Below are 11,857 nucleotides of genomic sequence, written 5' to 3'. Positions count from 1 at the left end.
TCTCTCGGTGTGGGGGGGTCCGTGCCGCCGCTGCGGCCCGCATCTGTCAAGACGGGCTGCTCTAGAGCTGGCCCGGGCTTGAAGAGACACACCAGAGGCCTAGGGCAGAGAACGGCCTCAGATTGTCCTCTTCTGCTGCAGGACTTAAAAGGAAGATGGTCTCCCATAACTGTATCGCTCCTCCTGAGTGTAATTGCCACATTTCCCAAACAAACATTTAACCTTTTTTTCTTGAGTAGAAGCTGTCAGACTGTTTGAAACTAATTTCTTCCTCAGTCACAACATGAACTTCTGAGCATTTGTTGGCAATACTGATATCAAGTTGCTCACAATTACCCTGTCAAAATTAAACACTGGTGTCTTGCTTTCCCAAACTCATTCCTTTCAGCAAGAGTCCTGGTTTTGGACCTGCAGTCATCATTCTAGGCCACCCCAGCAGCTACCACTAAACCACTCCTGGAGCTGCCAGGTCATCTGCACAGAGCAGCCATGGGTCAGAGCAGCTTTGTCAGGACAGATACATGCTGCCCAGGACAGACACTGCACCTCTGTTACCAATCCTTTCATTCATCATCCTGTATGCGTATCAAATTCTGAAATATAAATGTTGCCACTCTCTTGTTCATTCCTTGTACGGTACCAGGATCTGAGTGGTCTTATGTATTTATATGAGTTTGATGGTTCAGTTCCTATTTACTGGAATTAAATTTCCACTGATCATGTCGCAGAAGCAAATAATTAAGTTCTTTGTTAGTGACAACACCACATGGCCTGTTTTTTAGGAATTCTGTGATGGAGGATTTCCAGACAAGAAGAACTCTGCTTGAACAACTCCTGTCTGCACAGGCAGTTTATATTTCACTAAGTGATACGACAAGCAGACAACAAGTTAAGAAATAATCTATCCAGCTATTTAAATTATTATAATGGCACACTGACCAACTGCTCTTGCAATTACCATTTGTGTTCTTGGGTAAAACAAGCTCAGCTTTGTTCAGAAAGTGACCAAAGGGAGAATGTAGACAACAGTAGTGTACATGGCAAAAGATGTACTGTGAAGGACTCTGGCAGGGGATTGTTTGCAGATCTGTTAGCTGCTTAAGCAGATTTGTTTTATTATTATTGCTTCTTTTTTTTTTTTCCAGCCAGCTTATCAAAATTTGAGGCAGAAGGTAGACAACTTTGTATCTTGCAGGAATGGAATCCAGCAATGAACAAAAACCAGTTACGGAATGGGCTAAGGCAGAGTGTGATTCAGTAAGTAAGCAGCATGCTCTAAAATAATGGTAATGTTATTTGCTAAGTAATATATAACTGTCTTATTACATCACATAAGTTAAATAAGAATTTTCAGAATTAAGCTTTTCACAGCACTTTGTTGTGCTCTCCCAACAGCTGATGCAGCCTTAACTCTCAAAATTTTATGTTCTTGCTTTACCTGAAATTTGTTTTTTGGTGAGTTGAGCAGCAGAGACATACTCAGACTTGCTATCTAGCCAAGTTATTGCTGCCAACAGCCAACGCTGTGGCTGCTGGCAAAACTGTACCTGATATGCTGAGCCAAATGACCTTGGCTTTTCTCTTCAGAAAAAAGAGCCTACATCAAGAAAAAATCCTGAAGATGCCAAGCAGACTCTGACCACTAGCAGGCAGTAATCACACCGGGCTAGCCTGATTTCATGCAGCGGAGGGTAACTTTGGTACAGATACTTAAGATATTACATTTCCAGCACAACAGGAAAGCCAGCTTAAACTATGCATAGTAATTTAGGTTTAGCATCTCTTGCTGATAACTCACTGCAGTCTGAAGCACAAGCCTTGGCTTGATTAGAATCCATGGGTAAAATCTTTAAAGTTGTGGGGAGAGGGGCAGCAGGGAACTTGATAATGACATTTATGCTTATGCGGAAAGCTATTGGAAAAACCTTGCACACAGAATAAACTGTATTTCAGAGCATTTGATAGAACCTGTAAATCATTAGTATGTAACATTTGTTTGTTTAATCTGTAATTAGAGAAGAGGTTTACTTGAGATATGTCGTTTAATACTTCCTTCCATTTCTTGTTACTTTACCACTAGAATGAAGGAGACAATTGAAAAATGTTGTATAATTTTTTGTCATTACTGAAACATTTTTATCAATATTTCATTTTCTCGTTTTAGAGCCTGTAACAAGAAGAATGTAAAATGCTTCCTTTAAGTAGGCTATTAGTATAAAGAACAGACAGAGTCCCCATCACTCCTGTAGCTGCAGGACCCAGTGCTGAGGGTGTCCAGATGTGTACATGCTTTGCTGCATGCACAGATACGTGTGCTGGTACCTGGAGGTGACCTGACGTGCCATGACCCTGCACCCACTTGCTTGCCAGCATTCGTGGCCTTATTAGTCTTGTGGCTCCTTCTCTGAGCAGCAGGCAACGTGTCCATTTCCTGTCCCCTGCTCCCTTGCAGACATGACTTAAGCCTCCTAGACAGCCTGTGCCCCACAATCCAAGAGTCTGACACAGCCCCTGAAGTAATAAGTCTCTTCAATTACTAGTGTTCAGTTCCAGAAACTTTGCCGTGTGCTTGTTTTTATAATTAATACCCGTCTGTCTAGACTGACAGTTACAAGGAGTGAGTGGCAGTAATGCTATTAGGGGGCAGGCGGCTTCTCCCTCCAGTCAGCCGAAGAAAAGGCTGTGCTTTCACCTGTCCTCCTCAGAATAGCTTGCTTCCCTTGTTTGTGCCAAAATGTGTTTGTTTGCCTTCTTGTTGGCCTCATTTCCACATAAGCCCTATTAAAGTGGCTCTTGTCTAACATGTCATTTAAGTACCTGGGAGACCAGATGTCAGTAGTTAATTCTGTAGGGAGAAGTGAGGGGGATGGGGGAAATAGGTGATTGAAACAACTCCCTGTTAAGGATCTACTGAGTGGGCTGCAGTTCTCACCATGTAAATGCTAATTGCAGTTGACAGGAGGGCTCTGGAGAGTTACTGGAGGAGATTGGGGAGAAGTTTTTCAGAGGATCTGAATGACTCCTTTGTCTTTGTTCAAGGTCAGGAATGCTGGAAGCTGGAGTGGACAGAATTATTTCTCAGGTGGTGGATCCAAAACTAAACCACATCTTCAGGCCCCAGATAGAGAGGGCGATTCATGAATTTTTGGCTGCACAAAAGAAAGAGGAAAATGTGCCAGCTCCTCCTCCAGAGCCTGAGAATAAGGATCCTCCTGCTCCATCTCAGGATGCCTCCTAAAGGTGTTGTATCTCTGCACTTACTACTTTCACTTTTCATGTACTTCATCTCTGTCGTTTGTATAATGCAAGATAGAGAAGACGTTGTATTCTTCCTGGTGTGACAGGGAAGGACACTTTGATCACCAGCATGCTGTCAGTGTGAGACAGTCATCTGAGCTGCTTCCACTTAAGTGTCTGCTAAAAATATATTAGGACTGAAGACATAGGTATGATGTAAAACAGCTATCAAGGAACACTGTGGACTCTGCCAGTGCTGGTTTTAGATTAGGCCAAAAGGCCTTTTATTCTGGTAAAAGCATATCCAGCAGTGATTGACATGCAAATGGCTAGATAGCTTTCAGAACAGTATCAGATGGATTAAAAATATATATCCTTTACTGAAATACAGCTGAAAGTAGAGTGGTGACAAGTTATTGTGCTTTAGCATTGAAAGTTTTAGATAGCTCTTCTTTAGAACATACACTGGAGTGTTGAATTGTTAGTGACTAAAATACTCACTGCTAGAGCAAGGGTAATGTCTCTGGGAGTGAATAACTGTTCATTCCAAATTGTCTGGTTTAAATAGAGCAACCTATATCTTTCCAGCTGAAAGGACTGAGGGTGCCTTTGTTGCAAACAAGTTCATTCTAGCTTTTGTGATTAAAATAACTCAGGGGGCCTCAGGGGGCCATAATTGCTACTCTGTCTTAACACAAATGACTATGCACCCATCTCTGCTCAGGCCCTGTATCTTAATGTTGATTTGCATATTGAGGCCTCTATGCACATTGCCGAAGAACTACTATCTTGATGGAGAATTTCAATCTGCAGCTTTGCTGAGGAACTTAAAACCATACTGCATGAAAGGAAGTTAACTGTCAATTGTTCTGTCTGCTGGGGCCTTCTGAAAGCAAAAATCTTCCTTATCATCTACAGCTGACTTATTAAGAAGGAATAAGGAACCTATAAAAGCTGTTCTTATTCTTGGAATGATTAGAGCAACTAGCGATATTAAACCTAATAGTAGAAGTTAAAGTGCCTGTAGTACCATCCTGAGTTATTTAGTTATCTGCAACTTGCACACTTAATGCCTTCATAGGTCTTTGCATTTGTCTGGTTCAAGTAGTTTAAAGTCCATTATAACCTGCAGCTAAGTGCAGCTATTAATTAATATAGTCTAATCTATTCTTTGTTCAAATGCATTTTCTCGTGAAGGTGCCATCCTCTAAACTCTCTTTTTTGTTGCAGTGAGTTCCTGACACTAAGCAGCTGCAGTTGCAAAATACGTGTCCTGTTAGATTGGCAGTGGATTGCTTGTTCCATGTGGTGCAGGACTGCTGCCTGCCAGAGATGATTAACCTTTATCAGACCTGTGGGAAGGCACTGAATCAGTGACACTCAGATGCACCCGGAGTTCTGCGTGTGGAGGGAAGGCAAGGGGATGGGGAGGAAAAGGGAGTTGGCTCTTGTCTGGAGGGAGTAGAGAAGTGGTTTGAGATGAAACTAGGCTTGGGACCAGGAAGAAAAGAAAGATGTTCTGGGGAGTGGGGAAGTCTCTTGGAGCCCAAGTAAGAGCTGCCCCATATTCTTTGCTGTGAGGCAGGGGAGAGGAAGCGCCGTACACCCCTCTGCGTAACGCAGCGCTGAGCAGTGGGTGCCAGGGCAGGTGTAACTCACTGCCTGCTCTGGGGAGGACGCTTCCTGCTTAAAACTGGAAAGAACACTTCAGGATCAATTACTTAGATCATTTCTGTTGCATTGCAGGAAAACGTTTACAGTTGGCTATGACTATAGCTGATTTAATTTTTATTTCCCAGATAACTCTGGTTAGCAAAGGGCACCAGAGTAGTTGATCAGTTTGAAACGTGTCTCTTTCAACTTGAAAGACTTTTCTTTCCCTGTGAAATTTCTCAGGTGCCTAGTGGAAACTGTCCGATGCTTTCAGCCTGAATGCATGCAGTGTCCTCTGGATGACAGTCAAGTAGAGAATGTGATCAAATATTCTGCCAGCAGATGTCCATACCTTTTGCAATAAAAGACTTCAAAAAGCATCTCTGACTCCTAGCTTTTTCGGAATTTTTTTGTAAAGGAAAAAAAAATAACTTAAAGAAATCCAGCAGTCCCAATTGCTGGAGCCCTAACGGAAGTGTGACTTTATACAGTTCATAGATTAATCCCTGTCTGACAACACGGGGTTGTTAGTAGAAGTCATCACAAACAAGATGGATATTAGAGTTCCTCTCCATGTAAGGTCTCTTGCAAAAATTCTGAAGTTAAAGAACTGAGCTGACCTTATCTCACATTTATGAGCTATAAATCCCAGGCAGGTTCAGTCTGCTGCTAATGATGGTGAAGGCATGTTCAACCTTGTGAAAACAGTGCACTTCTGGCAATAGGCTAGAGCTGTTCCATTTTTTATCCTTTCAGACAGAGCTCTTTTAAGAAGCTAATAACTGCCTGTGTCATTGAGTAACACTTCATAACGTTTGAATCCTCACTATTCATGGGCTACCTCAACTATAGCCCTACCCATGGGCCTTGTACGTGAACTGGTGCAAGTCCAGCTATATTCTGCTCCCTTTCAAACCAGGTAATTTGCAGGGAAGATTGATGCTGTGGTTTAATTTCTAGCTAATTTATTTAGCTTAGTACCTTCTCTCAACACAGTTCTATGCAGAAATGGAGATGACAACATCTGGTATTTTAAGCCCTTCACAAGAGGGCTCTTTGAACTTCACCGCTGCAGTGAGTTTGCATTCTGCACAGTGCTGTAGAGTCCTCTGATACACAGTTCTTTCATCAATATTTCTATTTTCTCTATTTCTATATTCTAAGAGTGATCCTCTTAAATGGGAACTTAAATGCCTGTATCTTTTAGTGATCATTGTATTAGCCACAACCCTCCTGATACAGTTTGAAAAAACTGGTTTGGGATAATCTGGTTGTGTGGCTTGTCTCTCACTGTTACATAGTCTGTGTTCCTGCTATAAAACATGACAAGGGGCAAGTGAGGAAAGGGCTCTCTCCTGCATGTTGATTTGGTGGTTAAAGACTGCTCTCCAGTAGTGCGTGTTTTCCCTTAGAGCCTTAAGGGCAGGTCTTGGCAGGAAAAGATGTGTCTGTTACCTCCTGGTAGGGTGTCTCCACCACTTTTTTGAAACTGAACCACTTATGCAGGACAAAAATGTTCAAGAAGAGAGCAAGTGAAAAGAATTCTGACTGTGCTTAGACAAATTCTGGATTACAGTAACAGCAGTTAGGGAGCAGGGACACCAGTTTTAAAAAGTAGTAAGCAGAGCAGAATTTATTGCAGTGAGGATATCTGAACCTCTGTTTCCTACCTCTGACAAGTGCTTTAACAAATGAGTCAAGGAGAACAGATTCAGCCACCATAGTTTTTAGAAGGGTTTTCCATTGTTCTCTTTGAACATGTGCTGGTTAAACTGAACACCAGTGCTCTGACACGGCTGGGGCTGTGCCTTTAGCTGGCCTCGGCCTGTGCACAGTGCATGATTGCAATGATTGAGAGAACTTTCAGATCAGAACTGAGGCATCTAATGAGATTAGGCAGCCAATCCACTTTTGGGATCATAGTCTTCAGTGTGTAGGCTCTGAAGACCCCACTTTGGATCAGAGCCTTGGAAGTAAGAAGCTTTGGAAGCATACCTCACACCTAACAGAACAGTGAGAAAGCCACTAAGTCTTTATCGTAATGAAGAAATGACAGGTAGTAGTACCCTTTGATTATATGCATTTGTCCCCAGCAACTGATAGAAACAAAATTCCAGCCTTAGCAACTCAGTGATATAAAAATATTTACACCAGAACAAAAGAACAACTCTCTACCTACTGTAGAAGTGAAATTGTTGCCTTGTGTAGTACGATGTAGGACTAAAATGACACAGACGAGTCTTAAGTCAGTGTACCTCACCAGGCTGGAGGTGTTAAATACAGGCTGAAGAGTCTGGTGAGGCAGACAGGTCTCATTCAAGAAGCAATTAGATGCCTTTGTGGAGCTCAAGGGACGGGGAGGTACATTAGGAGGATGAGCCTCAGTGAATTAAATGGGCTTTCTCTTTGATCTTAGAGTCCTTCTCACATTCAGGCTGACTGTTCCTGTTTCCTGGACAGTCATTTAGCACCCCAAATTTGCTTTCTCAGATGAATACCTTTATGTTTTTAATAAATTTCAAGAGATTGCAGCATTTCTTCAGCTGATCTATTAATGTGAAGGATCTTTAAAGATCTTCAGACTTCTTGACTTTGCCTGTGCCAACCCTGTGCATTTGCTTCTGCCCAGTCAGAAGAGACCAGCTGCAGTTTAAAGAAAACATGCAGGGAATTCGAGTCAGTCTTGGAAAACCAGCCTTGCTGTTCCACGCCTGCTTAGCCCTATGGAAATCCTGGAGTCCAAAGCCTGCAGAGAGCCAGCCTGGCTCAGTAGGTAGGTACTAGATTAGGAACTAGGAAGTGCAAGTTCTCTGCAGAGTCTTACAAGTCCACAGCCATGTCTGTGGCTAGTTGTTTTACCCATTTGCTTGCCTGTAAAATGAGGATAACTTTACCCTCCTGTGCAAGTCCTGGGACAGGAAGGGAGCTGGGTGCTATATTTAGGCCCCGTACAATGGAAACACAGAATGAAAGGAATTTACACATCAGCATACATAACCACCAGTAAGTTGTGATACACTAAATGAGTTTTAAGGATTAGGCATTATAGCTGAACTTCCACAGAATCATCCTGAAACACATCTCGCTGGTGAGACAAGGGGGTTTAACTGTGCCATTTTGTGTTGGATTGTGACTCCAGAATTAGAAGCAGATGGGTTGAACTATGAACCAATGAACCCAGTTTCACAGGTCCTATGAAGGAGGAAAAAATCCACCCAAACCCACAAATCTATCTAGGATTGCCTTGCCATGCATCAGTCAATCATCCCAGCAGTTATCAATCACAGCCAAGTAGCATATAAGGCAGGGCCTAAATTTCTAGCTCTTGCTTGGCTATTAAAGGAATTATCACACATCTCATATGATTAAAATAAAGCAAGACCACACCCTGATCTTAAGGTGGGAGGAAGAAGAAGGAAGAGCTGGGTGCCACTGATGATGGCCACCTGAAAAGCCATGAGCAGATGTCAACACACTTCCCTCCAGCACTGCCTCAGCTGCTGCACTTCACTGTACTCTATCTGAGGTTGGTGGTTGATCACTCTGATCACTTAAGCCAGACAAACCAGAGCACAAGGAAGTGGGCTGTATTAATCAACTTTCTCCAGCTGACCCTTCTGGCAAAAGCAGGCTTGAGAAATTAGTTTGGACATCAACTGTATGGCCCAGGGTTTTCTAGCTTTCCTGCGGAGGCAGGTATCCTGGTGGGTTTATAACCTATGTATCCAAGTCCCAGCAAAACAGAAAACACCCATGTCCTGCACTACAGACAATCAAACCTCCACTGGATACATAATCCTTAAAATTTTCACAGACATTGAACTTTAATGCTCTGTAATCAAAGACAAGTATAATCAGGTTGTACAGACTGTAAAATCAAGACATTTTACAGTCTTAATAGAGAAAACAAAGAGAATGGGAAGGAGGCTTCCTTAGCTGTTCTGGGAGTTCTCATATTCTGCAGACATCCCAGTTCAAGCATTACTTCCAGAACTACAGAACTTTTCTTACTTTCCCACTGCATAGTTTCTCTTCATGTTGAAACATGAACTGCAGCCTTACAACAGTTCTGATGTTTTTTCCTTTGACAGTCTCCCAAATGCTGTCATGTTAGAACAACCAAGGGCAGAATTCCATTGCCTTTCCTCCATTACTCCTGAAACATGTCCGTGTCATGCATACCACCAAACACACAAAGCAACCTAGGTGGAATCAGTTCAAGAGACATCTCACTGTCAGCTACCAGTGCTGCTAAGTGACACACAAGAAGTGACTCCTTGAAGAAAGACTCAAGCCCAGCCAGTTCTCTGCCCTCACCAACTATTCTACTGACCAGTATCTAGCCCACTGGCAAGTCAGACACTGACTCAGGTAGACTTCACCAAAAGAAGGAGAATCAAAATTGCCACTATATATTTAACCTCTGCCTAACCAGCCAGTATTTTCTAATGACAGCTCTTCCATTTCTAACTACCCCTGTCCTACAGTTAGCATAATACCTCCGTCTGGTAGGGCTGAATCCAGCAAAAGTCTCCAGATCAATCCCTGAGTAACCACAAGCAGGTTTGGTACACTAGACCCCTGTAACTAAACACCTTGATCCAAGCATATCTAGTGGAGGGAGGGCAGCCAAATGGGAAAGAGGAATATGTTAGACCATCTCTCATCTTTGGTTCCTTCACTCATTGGTACCCAGGCCTTGCTTACCCCCTCAAGGACTTCCATGTCATGGTAGTGCAGTTTCAAGTTTAAAATTTATCACAGAATTTAGAACCAGCCCAGTTTTGAATCGTGATACCAGATAACCAAGACACCCGGTCGCCCAGCGTACAGGTCAGACAACAAAAGCCCTCTCAGGGAAAGGGGGATAATCATGACTGTCTGGGAGACAAGGCCAAACCACAACCCGGCGTAGCGAAGCTATTCTAAGTCTGGCCATAAGAGGGAGATAAACTATTGCTTCATTTCGCAGTCCTGATGCCTCCTTACAAAACCCGATAGAGGACTCCAAAGCCTTTGCTGACTCCTGAGTGAATCAGCTCAGCAAGGCGTGGAGACAGCTCTCACAAAGCGTTTCCATGAACTCTGACTGTACTTGCCTAATACAAATCACACAGCAGATACTGTAATTTCTCAAGAGGTTTACTAGTGGGATGTGAAACTGCAAATTCTGACCTACCCAAATCTGTAGTTCATTGAGCTGGTCCGGTGTGAACAAGGCTAAGGCTAAAACAGGAGTGGTGCTGCCCGAGGCCCCAGCTGGTAGTGCCACAAGATTGTATCAGAACCATAGCTTCAGTGCCTGCGTTTTTGTGATTCAGGTGCTGAGCCCGCACCAGTGCCAAGTCAGCCTGGGAAACATGACTGGGCAGTAACGGGGGCAGCAATAACTGCCCTTGTCTAGACGCCATCAGCAGCCACGGCGCGGAGAAATGCGCTACCTCAGCCACCGGCCTGGCAGCCGGCTCCGCCAGAAACCCCCTCCAGCACCAGGGCGAGCCCAGGGAAAGGCGCCGCCGCAACGCGGCAAGTCCGACCCCCCTGTCCAGGCTGCCGGAGTGCGAGGGCCTCCCATTTCACTGATTCCATCTTGCTGACTCTCATGCAAGGAAATCAATGCCTTTTGCCCTAGCGTTTTCATAACAAATACCTGTTCACTTAGAAAAATAGACAAGAACACCCCCAAACCGTTTCAGGCCTTGGCCTTCACATAGAAGGTTAGAATTCACACAAGGACAGACGGCCGCAGCTTGCTTTGCAGAGCTGGGGCCTTTGGGAAGTCCAAGGAACTTCATCCAGTAAATGCATCCATTCTGGAAGGGATTTGTAACAGAAATAGAAAGCCATGACACCCATGAGTTTCATGTTTTATTGCTAGTCTGCAAAAATAATCCTGCTTCAGAGAACACTCATAAAATTTCACATTTTCTACAAGAGGGCAGCACAACTGTAGCAAAAATACAAAAAAAAAAAAAAAAAAAAAAAAAAAAAAAAAAAAAGGGGAGCCATAACTCTTCCCTCACAGCACTCCCTGTAAGACACCAACACATTAATCACCCCCTTCCATTTCCTCACGTAACACCATTCACCTCTACCAGCTCCTCCTGCTAAGAGAGCAAAACAAGGACTGCTTCAACCATGACAACCAGCCTCAGAGGTCACCGACACCAGCTCCTGAGCTGGTCTCCTCCAACACCAGCCTGAGCTCCAAAACTTCCACTTGCCAGCTTCTCCAACCTCCAAAAACCACGCCACCAATACAAAACCTTGCAAAAAAAACCCTACCAACCCTACCAATGTAAGACCTCTGAAGGTCCAGATAAAGCCCAGTGCAACCTTACCTTGCTCTGGAGAGCCATCCAGTCCACTCACGCCAGGCTCTGGCACACACTGTGCTCCCTGTCTGCCTCAGCCTCAGCTGCAAGGGCTCTGCTGAGCAATGGAGCTCCCCTGCACCCAGAACACACCTCAGCCCCTGCCTGCCACTCTAACCTCCTCCCAGGGGAAAAGCCCCGCTGCTTCACCTGCAGAAAGGATAATCAGCCATCTCCAACCCAGCCTGAAACTCTGCTTCCTACAGGGGAACCTGGACTTCGCCATAATCAGATGCAAAACCCCATCTTTCCCAAAATAGCATGGAAAAGTGGGATCAGGCAGCTGCTGGCCCCCCTAGTGCTACCTGATGGTTCCAGCTCACCACTGCCTCGAGCGCACAGAATTGGCAGGTCCCTGAGGCTCACACAACTCCCCAAAATATCCCACCCCTTTCATCCAGAGATGGCATGAAGGCACAAGGGTTAGGGAGCATCTGGCAGCCAACCTCAGCGGCTTATTCTGGGGACACATTTCTTTCCCCTTTTGAACAGGGGCAAGCCCAGCAGCGTTTCTCCGGGGTACCAGGAGGGTGCCAGCGCAGCCGGGCTCTTGCTCCACCTTGCACAGATGTAGCTCAGCCCCCCTGGGCCCC

The 11,857-nt window shown here is 44.4% G+C and overlaps 1 protein-coding gene across 1 annotated transcript; it reads left to right on the top strand.

Annotated features, from left to right (window-relative positions):
• Positions 1 to 1,145: 1,145 nt before the first annotated feature.
• Positions 1,146 to 3,238, top strand: BOD1 (biorientation of chromosomes in cell division 1; the record flags this gene model as incomplete). The annotated part of the gene is given in 3 exon segments (XM_008939887.1): positions 1,146 to 1,188; positions 1,191 to 1,257; positions 3,040 to 3,238. Coding segments are annotated over 3 exon segments (309 nt in total), but the record flags the coding sequence as incomplete, so codon positions are not given.
• Between the last annotated feature and the right edge of the window lie 8,619 nt (positions 3,239 to 11,857).

Source organism: Merops nubicus, unplaced genomic scaffold (genome assembly GCF_000691845.1).
Source record: "Merops nubicus isolate BGI_N331 unplaced genomic scaffold, ASM69184v1 scaffold50224, whole genome shotgun sequence".
Taxonomy (NCBI): Eukaryota; Metazoa; Chordata; class Aves; order Coraciiformes; family Meropidae; genus Merops; species Merops nubicus.
This window is presented reverse-complemented; position numbering and strand designations above follow the sequence as displayed.